The sequence below is a fragment of the Hipposideros armiger genome, unplaced genomic scaffold, assembly GCF_001890085.2.
Source record: "Hipposideros armiger isolate ML-2016 unplaced genomic scaffold, ASM189008v1 scaffold_40, whole genome shotgun sequence".
Taxonomy (NCBI): Eukaryota; Metazoa; Chordata; class Mammalia; order Chiroptera; family Hipposideridae; genus Hipposideros; species Hipposideros armiger.
In genome coordinates this window covers 3,877,119-3,893,540 of record NW_017731390.1, presented here as the reverse complement: position 1 = coordinate 3,893,540, position 16,422 = coordinate 3,877,119, and the positions used below count along the sequence as shown (strand labels likewise).

At 44.1% G+C, this 16,422-nt stretch overlaps 1 protein-coding gene across 1 annotated transcript; it reads left to right on the top strand.

The window, feature by feature from the left end:
• Positions 1-1,138: 1,138 nt before the first annotated feature.
• Positions 1,139-16,366, top strand: CWC25 (CWC25 spliceosome associated protein). Its single transcript, XM_019638442.1, has 10 exons — positions 1,139-1,305; positions 3,596-3,768; positions 4,614-4,850; positions 7,746-7,815; positions 8,756-8,883; positions 9,517-9,580; positions 10,208-10,419; positions 11,258-11,356; positions 14,213-14,374; positions 14,870-16,366. Exons 1-10 carry the CDS (start codon positions 1,288-1,290, stop codon positions 14,982-14,984), a joined length of 1,278 nt encoding a protein of 425 aa, XP_019493987.1. The 5' UTR covers positions 1,139-1,287; the 3' UTR covers positions 14,985-16,366.
• Positions 16,367-16,422: the final 56 nt, after the last annotated feature.

Here is a 16,422-nt window from a genome sequence, read left to right as displayed (position 1 = left end):
AAGAAGAAGAAGAAGAAGAAGAAGAAGAAGAAGAAGAAGAAAGGAAGAAGAAGAAGGAGAAGGAGAAGGAGAGGAAGAAGAAGAAGAAGGAGAAGAAGAAGGAGAAGGAGAAGGAGAAGAAGAAGAAGAAGAAGAAGAAGAAGAAGAAGAAGAAGATGAAAATCTGGAGAGTGACGGGGAGAATGAAATAAAAAGTGTTTCGATAAGGAGAGTGGTCCTCCCTCAACACCAAAGGCTCAGGGTGGCCGAGATAAGGACGAAATGTGTCATTTGATTTAAATACAGGGGCATTACTGAAAATCACGGGAAGAATAGTTGAGGTTAAGCAGACGATGAAGTGGAAGCATCTTGTCTCCTGAGTGGAGACAACTTGTTTCAAGTTTGGTTAAGACGCAGAGTGCAGCAGCGGGGAGAGAGATGGGCTTTTTGTTGTTGTTTTAAGAATCGATTGAGCGTATCTAAAATACTGATAACAAAGAGCCAATACCGAGGGAGATACAGGAAAGAGGGAGAAATCAAGTGAAACACACTCGAGGGGTGAGACCCAGAGCGATCCAGGGCGTATCGCGGGTCCTGAGATACGAGGGACACCTCTTCCATCACACACGAAGGGAAAGGAAATGGGGAAGCTGGCAGATTCTAGAAGTCTGGTGCAGAGCAGCCAAAGGACTTTCGGTTCGATGGCCTTTATTTATCTTTGTAAAGTTGGCCTGAAGTAAAGGAGTCGGCCCTGTATCGAGGTTTGAGGAGAGTGCGGGTTTGAAAGGCCGTTTGTTAAACCGGGGTGTGTGTGTGGGGGTGCAGGGGCGAGGCAGCCAAGGCTGATCCACGCTGGGGCCTCTCCGGGACACACATAGTGGAGCCCCGAGGGGGACGCCTTGGGGCGCTGCCATGGCAATAAACCTTGGGGTTAGGCCCACTGGCAATTTCAGCTGACCAGAGCCGCGGCGTTTTAACACATCTTTAGGGATTGCAGGTGTGATGCCAACCCGAGGCGTCCAAAACAAGACGAAGATGCCACGACAACCGGGCCTCGAACTGCGAAACTACACGTGACGCTACTGCCACGAAGAGCTACGGAGAGGACTACACGTCATCTTCCCGCGTCGCTGTCGCGGTAATAGGACGTTCTCCCGGAAGTGGGCTCCAGGTCGGGCAGTGAAAGTGGCAGCCGGTGTCCGCCGGGAGCCGAGCTGGGGTGGTCGCACCTGAACTATTTCTCTACGTTTCCTCTCGATCCTTCCAGAGTCTTCCAGGTCTAGGTAGTGAGGAAACGTCTCTACCGTCATGGGGGGCGGAGATCTGGTAAGTGAGGGAGGCCTGGTCTGGGGAGGACTGAGGCCGGAGACCGGCTGGGGGTGAGGACGGCAACTGATGGGGGCGGGAGTGGGTAGCCGTGGCAACGCAGCCTTGCTTTTGTCTGAGGGAGCCGTAGTTCTGGAGAGCGGACGGATCACTAAGGCCACAGAGGCGCTGGGCTGGGACTTGGGAAGGTGTGCCAGTTTTGTGGCCAACGGTGGCAAGTGGTGTTTGTCAGCGGGGACCCTCCCGGCTGGAAATTCTGGGGAGGCCCGGGGGCGGGGGTTGGAACTATGGCTAGGAAAGAAGGCAGATATCAAGGACGGATCACGCAGGCTTTATTTTGTATGTCTTGTTTTGGGACACATCTCTCTTCCTCAGCTAGTTCAGAGACTTGTCCTGAGCTGTATACAGTAGGGGTGTTTTTTTTACCCCCGTCTCCTCTCCCCTGAGTCATGTCCTGGGGTCCACTTTAAGCCTGAAGGGATCTTCATGTCCACTTTTCTGACTTATGCTTCTCCTTGAAATGCTGCATTCTGATCTATAGTGACCGCTTTCCTCTGAACTCACAAAACTTAATATGTTAAGTGGCAATTTCTCTTAAACTGTATAGTTCATTTGTAAGTGTCTATGGCCCCAAGTAGGGCAAATGACCCATAAGAGCATGATGCAAGATCAGAAAAATGCTAAGGTCTGGAAAGCATATAGCTAATTGAATCAGCAAATAGATCAATTTAGCCACCAGCCTAGTAATGGTTTTAGAGTTTCTTGGGCGTTATCAAGTAGAATGAGTCCCAAGACTCCATCAAGTTTCCTCTGATTTAGTGTATTCTTCAGGTAACTGCATTTAGGGACAGGAACGTTGTAATCCAGGGTTTTCCAGCCTCAATGCTATTGACATTTTGGGATGGGTAAATCTTTGTTTTTGTGTGTGGTCCTTTGCATTGTAGGATGTTTAGCAGCATCCCTGGCCTCTAGCCACTAGATGCCAGTACCACCCTTCTCCCCTAGTTGTGACAACCCAAAGTGTCTCCAAGTCTTACCAAATGTTCCCTCGGGGGCAAAATCAATCATGTTAGAGGAGGGAGAGGAAGAACAGGAGAACAAGGTTGGCAGGGGTTGGGGCATGGTGGGGAGGAAGGAAGGAAGGAAGGAAGGAAGGAAGGAAGGAAGGAAGGAAGGACTGGGTGACCTGATGAAGGGAAAGGAAGGATAGGAAGACAGAAAAAGAAAGAAAAGGGAGACCTCATTGACTGAACACCTTCCATGTTCCAGGTACCCTGTGTACATTTTCTCACTTAGACTTCTGAACTGGTCTCCTGGTCTCCAACCTTGGTCCTCTCTAGTCCATTCTTCACATGATAGCTAGTCATGCATCTCACCTGCATATGACTGTTTAGTGCTTTCTACTGTCAACAGAATAAAATCCAGCCCTTTGATGTGGTTTCTAAGGCCCTTAATCTGTTCCTTTCTTAGCTGGTTTCGTCTTGAGCCCCCTCCCCATCAGCTTACACTCCATCTCCAGCCACACTGAATTATTTGTGCTGTGTTCTTTCTTAACATTGGGCCTGTACCTGTGTGTGCTGTTCCCTCTGTTTGGAAATCTTTCCCCCTCCTCCCCATCCCTACATCACTGTGCTAATTAATAATTGTCCTTAGATGTCACTTCCTCCAGGAAACCTTCCTTCATTGGAAAGCTGAACCAGAGCAGTGGCTCATGGGGAGGAGGGAGAGGTGAAGCATTCCTTGAAGGTGAAGGGGAGATCAGGACTAAGGGGAGATGCCTGGGAAGCAAGGTTGAAACAGGTACAAGATGAGGTTGTAAACCATGCAAGTTTAAGGTAGGTTAAGTGGACTCAAGGAAAAGAAGGTTGTGTTCATAACAATGAATGCCCAGTGCCAAAGGCACTTCAGTTCTGTTGCCTTTCTGTAGAGTCTATATGTTCCCACCTCCCTGCCCCATTCCTCCTGTATTGTCATCACCAACTCTCGCTTCAGGCATGGCCAATGGAAGTCAGACTCATGCATCTCAGGTTAAAAGTATTTGAAGGGAATCCAGGAAGGGCCTGTTCATCCTGAAGCTTTATGTACTTGAACAGTGTGCCCTCCAATCCCAGCCCGGTGTGTGAGAGATTATTGGTTACCAACCTTGCCATTGTTAAAGATGTCTTGCCCTTGCATATGACTGCCTTAGCATGAATTAGGAAGGTATAGAGGGGTGGGTGGGGCAGGGCCAGTTATACTCATCACTCACACACTCCCTGAATTGTTTTCTCCCTCCTTTCATTTGCCACAGAATCTGAAGAAGAGCTGGCACCCACAGACCCTCCGCAATGTGGAGAAAGTGTGGAAGGCTGAGCAGAAGCATGAGGCTGAGCGGAAGAAGATTGAGGAGCTTCAGCGGGAGCTGCGGGAGGAGAGGGCCCGGGAAGAGATGCAGCGCTACGCTGAGGATGTCGGGGCTGTCAAGTAAGCCAGGAGCTGAGGGCGTGGTGGGGCAGTTTGGGTGGGAGGTGTCCAGGCATGTAGGAAACTCAAGGACTGGCCTGCAGGTGCTTCATCCAGTTGTTGCATAATAGATGCTTGAGAACATGGGTTTTGGAGTCCAACTGACCTTGGTTCTGAGGCTCCGTGTACTAGCATGTACTAGCCTAGCCATGTAACTGGGGGCAAGTTTGGGAGCCTTGGTTACCTCAGTAGGCCCAGAAGAGTGAGCGTACCCAGTTCCTAAGGTTTGTTGAGGATCGAATGAGATAATGTAAAGGACTTAGTGTAGGCCAACCTCATGGTAGATTATTGACAAATAAAAGTGACTGAGGATGATTGCCTCTACCTGCCTCTCAGTATGTGTCGAGGCCTTAGTCCTTTTTTTGTTTGTTTGTTTATATATTGCAAACTCAGTTCAGAGGGGCAGTGAGGTCCCATGGAAGGAGGTGTGGATGGTGTGTCTGTCAGTAAAAGCTGTGTAACCGTGGAGAGCCCCACTCGATTTTTCCCTACTTTAGTTTCCACTTATATAATATAGGATAGGAATAGCAGATAATAATTATCCTACCCATCACATAAAAAGAGGTGGGAGTAAATGTGTGTGGAAATGATCTCTCCATTGAATGGTAAGCTCCATGCTGGCAAGCGCCATGTCTTCCCTTGTGCCACGTGGAGTACCGTGTTTAGCCTGTGCTAGGTGCCTTGTGGTATGAGTCCTCCTCTGACCAGCTGTGGTTACCTGTCCCATGTGTTCAGGTTTTGTGTGTAGGTTTGCAGTGGTCTACGTTTCCTTTGATTATATATATATACTTTTTTTCTTAAACTAGGAAAAAAGAAGAAAAATTGGACTGGATGTACCAGGGTCCTGGTGGGATGGTGAACCGTGATGAGTACTTGCTGGGGCGCCCCATTGACAAATATGTTTTCGAGAAGATGGAGGAGAAGGAGGCAGGCTGTTCTTCTGAGACAGGACTCCTCCCAGGCTCTATCTTTGCCCCGTCGGGTGCCAATTCTCTTCTTGACATGGCTAGCAAAATCCGGGAGGACCCACTCTTCATCATCAGGTACTGTTGAGGGCCTGGGAAGGGGGTTTTGTTACAGAGATGCTTCGTAGAGATGTTATATAGCCTCTCACTTCACAGTTGGTTTCCTCTCAACCTTTTGTCTGTCATGTAAAAGGATTTGTCTCCATTTGGGCTTTGCAATGTTGGGAAGGAGGCTCCATTATGGGTGCCTGATATAGGCCATATGGGACGAGATTGGCAAATGGACCAGACTAGACTAGACCAAACCAGATTTATTCATTTACTGTTGTCCCTTAAACAAAAATAGGAGGTAGAAGCAAGGTAAGAAAGACTGGCAGCTTCTTGGAAATGTGGGGATATGTACAGAGTTGTTTAGGTGGGTGAACAGGCCCTCTTTCCCCATCTGCACCCCTCCTTTTTTTTTCTGCAGTAGAACCCTTTAAAAAGAAACTTTAGAATCTTATTTGAACATAACAGATCAAAATAGAGCTGCATTTTGGGTGCTAAATAAGATCATGCCGTATATATTATTTTGGGGGGGTTTAATTTGCAATATTTTATTTCAAGTGTGTAAGGTTAAACATTCAAAAATGGTTATTTGTTATTTATATTTCTTCTTTTGAAAATTATTTTAAAGTTATATGTTAAAGGTATTGCATATGTATATGTAAAGATATTGTACAGTATGTATACGCAAATATTTTCTCCCGTTTTGTTAGCTTCTTAATTAATTATGGTAAGATATACATAACATAAAATTTACCATCTTAACCATTTTTAAGTCTACATTCAGTGGCATTAAGTACATTCACATTGTTGTGCAACCATCATCACCATCTGTATCCAGAACTTTTCCATCATCCCAAACTGAAACCCTATATTCATTAAACAACAACTCCTCATTCCTTCCTCCCCCCAGCCCCTGGCAACCACTATTCACTTTCTGTCTCTATGAATTTAACTACTCTAGTTACTTCATGTAAGTGGAATTGAATCATATGGTAGCTGTCCTTTTGCAACTGACTTATTTCACTCAGCAAAATGTCTTCAAGGTCCATCCCGGGTTAGCATGTATCAGAATATCCTTTTTAAAAAAAAATTGCGGTGAAATACACATAACATTAAAATTACATTTTAACCATTTTAAGCGTACAGTTCAGTAGTGTTAAATGTATCCACCTTGTGCAACCTGTCAATCTCTGTAAGTTTTTCATCTTGTAAAACTGAAGCTCTATACCAATTAAGCAACAGCTCTTTATTTCCCCTTCCCCCCAGCCCCTGGGAACCACCATTCTGCTTTCCATTTTTATGAGTTTGACTACTCTAGGGACCTCATATAAGTGAAATCATACAATATTTGACTTTGTGTGACTAGTTTATTTCACTTAGCGTAATGTCTTCAAGGTCCATCCATGTTGTAGCATGTATCAGAATTTCCTTCCTTTTTAAGGGTGAATAATATTTCACTGCATACATTTTGTTTATTCATTTGACTGTGGATGGACATTTGGGTTAGTTCCACCTTTTGGCTATTGTGAATAATGCTGCTGTGAACATCAGTGTACTAATATTGTGAATCTTATTTTATAATCTACTTTTTTTCACCTAATCATTTATATCAAACATCTTCCTATGTCACTAACTATGCTTTTATAACATCATTTTTATGTCTATATTGTATGGATATACCATAATTTATTTTATTAATACTCTCTGAGTCTCTAACTTGTTTCCAAATTTTCATTGTTATAATAACTTGAAGGTTTCAAGTGACCTTCCTCGATTATTTCCTTACAGTAATAAATTCTTGAAACCAAAGAGCAAGTGCAGGCTGTCATAGGTGTGGCCAACTTGACCTCCAATTTACTCTCCTATTAACAACATAAGAGAGTGCTACTTCTTGAAAGAGGAATCCATTCTCTTTATTTCCCAGGTGGTTATCATGCTAAATAGTGGAGGTAGTATTGGAATGTTGCAGCCAGTTGATACACAGCAACCAATTGACACACAGGATGACACGCATTTACTTGACCAGTTGGGAATCCCTGAGCATGAAGTTTAAGAAGAAACAACAAACTAACTTTTTTTTTTTTTTTTTAAGCCCAGCTATCCTGCTACCTGTTCGCAGCTCAGCTCTGGCCGGGAATTGAAACCACTGTTGCTCAGAGCTCAAACTCTTGAGTGAGCTCTTAACCAACTGAGCCACTCGGCCAGCCCCCAAACTCACTTTCTTGCACCATAGGGAATCAGTGTGGACTTTCCCCACAATATTTAATCCCTTATGCAGATTTGGGGAAGATTTCTGGCTTCCACATCAAGTAGATTTCAACATAGGGTCTATCTTTTTTTTTTTTTAAAGATTTTTATTGGGGAATTGGGGGGATGGGAACAGTGCTGGGGAATTGGGGGAAGGGGAACAGGCAAGTTGTTGTTTTGTTCTTCGGTCTAGTTGTGGAGGACGTTGCTTCACTGGCCCAAGTTGGCACCATCATTGCGCTCTTCCCAGGCGAGGCAGATCAGTCTCCGGCTTCTGGACGGCCGCTCACTGTGGCTGCTGGCCACTCACTGTGGCTGCTAGCCGCTCACACTGGCTGCTGGCTACACATGGTAGTCCATGGCAACCCACTGCAGCAGGGGCTGCAGCCCACGCCGTCGCCGGCGACTCACGGCAGCCCAGCTCCAGGTTGAGCTGTTGTTCAGCATCTTAGCTGTAGAGGGCAGTGTCACTGGCCCTCATATGTGGGATCCGAACCGGGGCCCTCTGGCGTCCCAAGCCAGTTCTTAACCATCGCGCCACTTGGCCGGCCCACATAGGGTCTATCTTGTATTTTGAAAATAGATTGGTAAATAGAATTGTGGAGTGTATAATGAATGACTTAATATCCTTCCCAAAAGAAATAGTCATGATTTTTATAATTTTCTCTCTTTCTTTAGGAAGAAGGAGGAGGAGAAAAAAAGAGAAGTATTGAATAATCCTGTGAAAATGAAGAAAATCAAAGAATTGGTAAGTAATTCATCAAATAAGCACCAGGAGTATCTTTTAGGTACTTCACATGAGAACTCTCCACTTACTCTTACCTTACAAGAGGTTCAAACAGAATGGTTTAAAAATTTTTGTCTTTTAGAGACCTTTTCTTGGTGATTTTGTGTAGATTTAATTTATCAAGCTTAATTAAGCTTGATTTCCTTTTTTATGTCTTTTGGTTGGAAAAGCACCATGTGATATAATTGTTTTAGATGAAGAATGGTATGGGATATGCCTGTGTAAAGCATGGTCCTACAGTGTTTTCAGGAAGTCAGGTGGTAGAGTCTCCAGGGACCCTTCGTCATTCACATGACATATGTCAGCGGTTCTCAACCTTCCTAATGCCACGACTCCTTAATACAGTTCCTCATGTGGTGGTGACCCCAACCATAAAATTATTTTCGTTGATACTCTATAACTGTAATTTTGCTACTGTTATGAATTGTAATGTAAATATCTTTTTGTTTTCCGATGGTCTTAGGCGACCCCTGTGAAAGGGTCGTTCAACCTCCAAAGGGGTCGCAACCCACAGGTTGAGAACCGCTGTATTATGTGATTGTTTCTTGGATCAGTTGGTAAGGAAAATTTAAAGATTCATCTTATAGTCCTTGATTGCTTTCAGTGGAGTCTAAGTTCTTTTGACAGGTGGAAACTGCTAGGCAGTGGTTCCATGGACTGTTAAAAAAACACAAATTCCTAGTCCCACCCACCAGAGATTCTGTTCACTAGCCTAAGGCCCCTTTGTGCACAGCCAAGGTTAAGACCCTCCCAGTTGTTGACAGGGAAACTCTGATAATGTCCTGGCCCCACGCAGACCCACAGGCTAGGAGTCAGGTAGTCTATGCATAACTCAGTCCCCTCAGAAGGACTGACAGGGGTCTCAGTAATCTTGTGTGGTTATGTTTTGGGCATTTTATAGTTGCAAATGAGTCTGGAAAAAAAGGACAAGAAGAAAAAGAAGGAGAAGAAAAAGAAGCACAAGAAACATAAGCACAGGAGCTCAAGTAGTGATCGTGGCAGCAGTGAGGATGAACGCAACCGGGGGAGGTGAGCATGCGGAGGCGGGCCTCCCTCATCATGGATTCACTCACTCATTCATTCCATAGACACTAGCTGCAGTTTTAGTGGTGAACTTGTACACAGGCCCTGAGCCCACAGAGCTTGCCATCTAGCACCAGAGTTCCTTGGAGATCTTGGCATGGCTCCATAACAGAGCTGACCGTAGCCTTATAGGTCTTCGGTCAGACATCCTGGTTATGACTTTCGTCTAAGATGGTGATTCCTCCAAGACTAAAGCGAATTTTATGTAGGCTTTTTTCTTTTTTTTTTTAAATGTATTAATGGGCCCATCTAGGCCCATTCTGTGTCTTCTCTGTGGGAGCAGTCAGCACTGTCGCTGCTGACTCACTCTTAATCCCTGAAATAGCAGCACGAGGTGAGAGGAGAATGTGTTCAAGCGTTGGGGCTGAAAAGCTAGGCCCACGGTTTTTCACAGGAAAAACATGACTGCTGATGCATCTTCCAGCAAAGACAGTCCAAATAGAGAGACACATTCCCAAGTAATAGGTGGGAGGTGGGAAAGGTCACGCTTGAAACAGGAAGCACATTTCAGTACAAGAGATTTAAACTGGACCTTCGCGCACTTTCTTTTTCAATGAGTGTGTGTTTCTAATCCCTTAGATCTCAAAAGAAGATGGCAAATTCTTCCTCTGTTTTGTCCAAAGTTCCTGGATATGGCTTACAGGTAAGAATTGGGCTTCTCAAAGGGAGTGACGGTGGGACTGTGGAACAGGCCAACTTGACAGCCTTTTTGGATATAGAATGTTTTTAGCAGCCAATCAAACATTATGTGTGAGAGGAGAGTTTGAGTAATAAAGACTGGGGCTGCTGGGGAACAGGCCTCTTTCCTGTTCCTGAGCCTCTGACTGGCTGAGGGCCCTCTGAGCAGAGAGGCTAAATCACCAGTGGAGCATTTAGGCATTCTGCCCAGCCCTCTGCAAATAATTTCCATGAAATGTATACATTGAAATATACAGATTGATGACTTTTGACAAATGTACATCCCCCTGGATTCCTCCTTTTCCCTCAATATGTTTAACCTGAGGTCCTGTCTTTCCTGCTCTGCCTGTTACCCCTCCTTAAGCTGTAGTGAAGAGCCAAGCCAGCTTAGGTGGCTGAGTGGATATATTCGTTAAGGAAATCCTGAAGATAACTTTCCTAAGTTTGCATGGTTCTCTGTGAAGGGATGGGTTTACCCAGTTGTCTCCTTACAGAACCTCAGTGCTCATTCATTTTCTTGTTTCACTGCCTTTTCTCCTGAGCTGCTGAATTTTCCTATGACTAGCCTTTCTTCCTTTCCTTGATGATATAGATCAGGGGCTCCGACCATAGTCAGGGACTGCAGGGTCCTCTGATGGCTGAGCCAAAGGGAGTGCACGGGTGGAAAAATCACTCCAGGTCCAGAAGCTCCTCCCACTCACCTCCCAGACATGCCAGCAGGAAGAGCACCAGAGAAGCAGGGTCCCGAGACAGGAGGTCTCGATCCCCGGGCAGAAAGACACGGTCCCCAAGGCCAAGCAAACCGTGAGTGTGGGAAATTACTGGGAAATTACCTGTGCATGTGGGGGCCTGGTCACAGCAGGTATTTGCTTTTGGTGATGTTCATTCATTTTTTTTTTTTTAAAGACCTTTATTGGGGAATTGGGGGGATGGGAACAGTGCTGGGGAATTGGGGGAAGGGGAACAGACAAGTTGCTGTTGTTTTGTTCTTCAGTCTAGTCGTGGAGGACGCTGTTCCACTGGCCCAAGTTGGCACCATCATTGCGCTCTTCCCGGGCGAGGCAGATCAGTCGCCGGCTTCTGGACGGCCGCTCACTGCGGCTGCCGGCTGCTCACGCTGGCTGCTGGCTACACACGGTAGCCCATGGCAACCCACTGCCACAGGGGCTGCAGCCTATGCCATCGCCGGTGACTCACAGCAGTCCAGCTCCAGGTTGAGCTGCCATTCAGCATCTCAGCTGTAGAGGGCAGTGTCACTGGCCCTCATATGTGGGATCCGAACCGGGTCCCTCTGGCGTCCCAAGCCATTTCTTAAACCATCGTGCCACTTGGCCGGCCCTCATTCATTTTTTTAGATGTTTTTGTTATTCCCTTTATATCATTTTTTCCCCCCACCTCAGCTTTTTTTACCAGCTGAGGCCCCTAAAACTACATATTTATATATGTGGAATCTTTAGAGTGTGTTTAACATCAAATCTTACATATCTTTATGCCTTAGTTTTTCTTCTACTTCTGTCTTCTATTCTCTTCAATTTGGATTACAGTTCTGATAGTTAGCTTTTCTTCCAGTGTTTGAGGGACATGGTAAAAACCCCTGTATTGTAAAAGCTTTTCTCCTCTCTGCCCTCTGTGTCTGTTACAGGCACAACTCGAAGGTAAACAGGAAAGAGAGAGGCCGAACTAAAAGCCCATCTCCTAAAAAAGAAGTCTACCAAAGGCGGCATGCGCCTGGATACACCAGGTGAGTCAAGAGCCAGGAGATGACCTTCAAACTGCAGGCCTGAGCCTAAGAGTGGCCCAAACCAGAGCACGTGGACAATCTATATCACCTTTTTGCCCAACCAGCTTTTTAAATTCTTCTTGTCAACTTTTAACAATCTGCTTTACCTCCTCACCATATGAGGCACAGTAAAAGGACAAAGTGAGTAGTTTTGACTTAATAAACAACTAATTGACTGTCTCTCAATATCTGTAAACATGTAAATTCTCATTGATTTCCACAGAGAAGCTTTTCTTGAGAGTGTATTCCTTTCTTGAGGCATCAGCTGAAAGGCAAGCAGGACGCTCTCATTGAGGGCAGACATCCTAAGATGGATTCTGTGTTTGAGTTGCGTGTGGATTGGAAGAGATAGAGTACAGGTGTGCAGCCGTGGCATCTGGAGCTATGCCCATGAAAAGCTGTCCCTAGGAGTCTGGGTTGCTCTTAGGTAGAAGTTTAGATGAGACGGGCAACTTTTGTGAACTTCCTTTTACTGCACAAACAAATTGGCTGCACATTGGAATCACCTGGGAAACTAAAAAAAAATCCCATTACCCAGCTACAACCCAGCCCTGTTACGTTGTAATCTCGGGTTGGACTCAGACCATCAGTATTTTTTTTTATTTTATTTTTTAGCTGAGCCATCCTGCTACCTATTGGCAGCTCAGCGGCTGCTCAGCTTGGGCTGGACTCTATTGGGTTGTCGGAAAAGTCATGACGCATTTTTGCAACGAAAAACATAGAAAAAATACGTCATGACTTTTCCGACAACCCAATACAACCTCTTATATTCACTATGTTGTTAGAATAGAGGTGGGCCCTAATGCCCCTTTTAACTCTTAATTGCCTGACTCCTTGAGTTTCCAGAGAACAGAAACTTTTTTAAAGGGTTTAAATCTTACTGGCAACTTTCAAAAATATTTTACATATTTCTCTGCTTTCTCAGACACAGTACATTATGCATAATTTAATCTTTTATTGGTGACACTGGGTCAGTTCTTTGGCTGTGCTATAATTCATGCTGCTCTTAGAGAGGGACGAGCATGAGTGTGTGTATTTTTTAATATATTTTAAGGCTCTTGATCAGCACATGACTATGCTTTCTCAGATCCTGCTTTGATTTTGTCTCTTGCCATATGACATTATTGAATTTGCCTTATTTTGTGAGTCTTTCTTATTGCCCTTAGAATTTTTGTTGAATTTTGTGATTGAAAAGGAGTTAAAGCCCTCAAGACCCAGGGGTAAAAACAAAGAAACTTGAATGAATGCATGGATTTAGTGATATCTGTTTTGTTTCAGGTAGTTGAGGTTGCTTTATGTAACTAAGATGATGATAATTAAGACAAAAAGAGAAAAATTATTGCTGTAAAACCTTTTTTTAGCACTATTTAATCAGTGTTTCTCAGATTGAGAGACACTGGATAGTTCCTCAAGGACCTAAGAGTTCTGTGAGAATTTAAAAATCTTTGTGTTTTCTTTTGTGTGTGTGCTTTTTTTCCATTGGTGATCTGAAACAACTTTTTTACCAGCTGAAAAGGTGAAGCTTCTCTTGCAATGAGAATCACAATCTAAAGCAGTTTTTATATAGACTAAGACAATTGTTTTCTTTTAAAATTTTTTTGGGGTTTTGTGGGATTTCCATTTAATTTATATTATTTTTCACTGCTTTCTAGATTTCTTACAGGCAACACAACATGTTTTTAAAGATTTTGTTGAATTGGGGGAGGGGAACAGCATTGGGAAATTGGGAAAGGGGAACAGAAAAGTTGCTATCCTTTTTGTTCTTCAGTCTAGTTGTGGAGGACGTCGCTTCACAGGCCCATGTTGGTATTATCATTGCGCTCTTCCCGGGTGAGGCATTCGCTCACCGGCCATTCGACAGCCGCTCACGGCGGCTCACAAAAGCTCACGCCAGATGTTGGCCAGCCCCACTGCAGCCTACGCCCTCACCGGCAACTCACGGCAGCCCAGCTCCAGGTCGAGCTGTTGTTCACCATCTTAGCTATAGAGGGCGCAGTGTCACTGGCCCTAATGTGGGATCTGAACCGGGGCCCTGCTGCTCAGAGCTGGCATCCCAAGCCAGCTCTTAACCAACGCGCCACTTGGCCAGCCCTTGTTGACATCTCCTATCCAGTGTTATCTTCTCTCCCATTCTTTTCGTGGTTTTACAAATTTAATTAGTGGGATTTTTTAAAGGGAGCATGTCATTTCACTATAAATAACAATGTCAAGTTTTAGTATCTTAAGTTTATTTCTCAAAATTGGGCTCCCACTCCCTCATGGAGCTCTGATAATAATTTGTCCTTTTAAAGGGGATGTGTATGTCACACCCATTTGAGAATGGATTTGGATGTCTGACAGTGCTAAATAGTGATTGAGCTGGTTCATCACCTCTGCTCCTTGCTCTAACTTCATTTGCAGTGAATTCTAGGAAAGAAGACCCACCTATTACTTTCTGAGATGAAACTGAATTCTTCAGGCATCTGGCTTCTAGTCTGGTGCTGAAGTGGTATGCTTATGGGCTATGTCTGTGCATTTCTCAGCATCTCCAGTGGGTAGATGGTAGATGTCAGCAGTCACATGCATAACTTAGTCCTCTGTTCTTCTATAAGTTGTTGAGCAAAAAATTGGAGTATTTTATATTTAATATTTTAGAATCCTTCACTAAAAGTGTTTGAAATTTGGATTAAACCACCTGACCAAGGTAAGTTTGGCACTGGGCTGGGCATGTCTGTGGAAAGAGAGCAGTGAGCTAGAGAACCTGTTCTCCCTGAGGTGGTTCTATTTTTTTTGCCGGGAGAGAAGTAGACTTGATAGGATGGTTTTTGTATTCAACAGAAAGCTCTCATCAGAGGAACTAGAGCGAAAACGACAAGAGATGATGGAAAATGCCAAGTGGCGGGAGGAGGAGAGACTGAACATCCTCAAGAGGCATGCTAAGGATGACGAACGGGAGCAGCGGCTGGAGAAGCTCGACTCCCGGGATGGGAAGTTTATCCAGTGAGTGCATCTTCTTCCTGCCTAACGGCTTTCCTGGCAATGCTCCCAAGGAGGCAGTTGGGCATCTGATCTGATTCATTCATTGTGTTCCCAGTGTTTCTGTGTTTGTGAAGAGAACACGCAGCTCAACCTCTAGACCACCTTTGTATAATACTAACTCTCACCTCCTGGCCAGACAGTGGAATGTTTTTTATTGGATGAAAAGTAGTATTTTCATCCAATCTCTTTGGCCTTCCTTTTAAATAAGAATTCATGGCTTAGGAATCCTTTTTCTAGTGAGGCTTTGATTTATTTTCCAAAACAGAGAAATTTTCCCTTAACGAAAGTGGTTTGAAAAATTGAGTTCCAGATGGAGTCACTCTAACGTTATCTATATGGGCTTAAAAGAGCTTGTGTTTCTACAGCTGCTTTGTGGCTAATAACCTGTTTCTTCTAATTCTGCTAATAGTTGACCAGTTGACACGTTTGTTACAGTTGCCTGTCTTCTCTCCCTAGCCGCATGAAGCTAGAAAGTGCATCTACCTCCTCCCTAGAGGATCGGGTAAAGCGGAACATCTACTCTCTACAGAGAACCTCAGTAGCTCTGGAGAAGAACTTCATGAAAAGATGAAAACCATCCCCCCTCTCTTCCTGGTTTTCCTGAATCTCCCAGGGAAACTGCTGACCCCTTAAAAATTCTCTTTATAAGAGTTCACGTGACTTCTTCCACAGATGTCAAACCACCACTGTTCAAAGTGACTCTCCTACATCGATTCCAGAAACAGCTACTTCTTTTGAGAACTAGTGTGACTTACTCTATGGGACCCTCAGTAACTTCTGCTGGGTGCAGAGTGTGTTTTAACTGTTTGTAATGGGTGGACACTGGACCGTGTAGATGTGAGCGCTGCTCCTGCTCTGGAAGGCTGCTCCCTGTGGTCGTGATTCTTATTATGCCACTTTCCTCCCACCTGTGTGAACAGACCTGCCCCACCGCTTCAGTATAGATCAGACCTTTTAGAAAACTCCGTCTCCAGAGTCAGTCACCCAGATAGCTTGTGCTTACTGGGGTAAATGAACATTTACTCCATTTAGTAGATATGTGACAGAATGATACCAGGTTAGGACAGAGCCAAGGGAATGGCAAAGAATCTGAAAGGGGAAACAATATAAAACAATCCATAAATGAACTGTTGAACCATTGGAGTATCTTTAAAACTGTAAACGTATAGTGTGTATATGTATAAATGTATAATTTTTATATGCTTTTAAAAAAGTTAGCTTTGTGAGAATATATTGTTTGGTAAGTGACTTTACTATGAAATGGAAGCACATTGTATTTTGTAATCGAGTAATACAGTAAGGCAGTCAGCTTTTTTTTCCTCTGTGAATACAGCTAGTTTAGCAGGGGCCTGAGTTTATTAAAAAGATCTAGGGTATCCATCCTTTTACATTTCTTAGAGTCTTCATGTAGGCAGTGCAGTGGTGAAGTCCAGTGATTTTAGAAATTAGGGCCAAATTGCCAGTATGCTCTCTGGCTCTTAAAAGCAAGTAAAATGGAAGCTGTTTATTTCATGGCTTCCCTTTTATCATGTAGTTATTACCATTCTAGATTTTCAGGAGTTGTTTGCTACTATTTTTAGTCAGGTATTAAAAAAAAAACTCCAAAACTGATGGGACCAATCTCTTGTCTTTCTCCTTTCCCTTCTCTGCTCTTTCACCAGAAGCCCTCATTTGACACATGAACTCCTCGGCTCTCTTGACTCACACATTAGCTGCACTAGCTCCTTTTCTGCTAATTCCTCATTCTGCGTGAAACAAATTTGAATTTATATTTTTGAGCACTTATGATGCCAGGCACTGTAATACTTAAAACCCAATCTTTCCCCAGAGTGAAAGTAATATACACTTGTTATTCATTTAATCACCCCATCCTGCTCCCCTATTTTAGGGTTAATTATGTCTTTTATTATATTACTTGGTAATAAAGACTACATTTATTTTTGTAACTTTAAAGAGTGACCATGTGCTGAGAACCGAATTTACGAATTTCTATACAGAACACTATTGAC

Excerpts from the sequence above, each read along its gene's own strand:
- CWC25 (XM_019638442.1), top strand. Across the intron at positions 9,581-10,207 it reads TTCCTGGATATGGCTTACAG|ATCAGGGGCTCCGACCATAG; the intron begins GTAAGAATTGGG and ends TTGATGATATAG. Across the intron at positions 10,420-11,257 it reads TCCCCAAGGCCAAGCAAACC|GCACAACTCGAAGGTAAACA; the intron begins GTGAGTGTGGGA and ends TGTCTGTTACAG.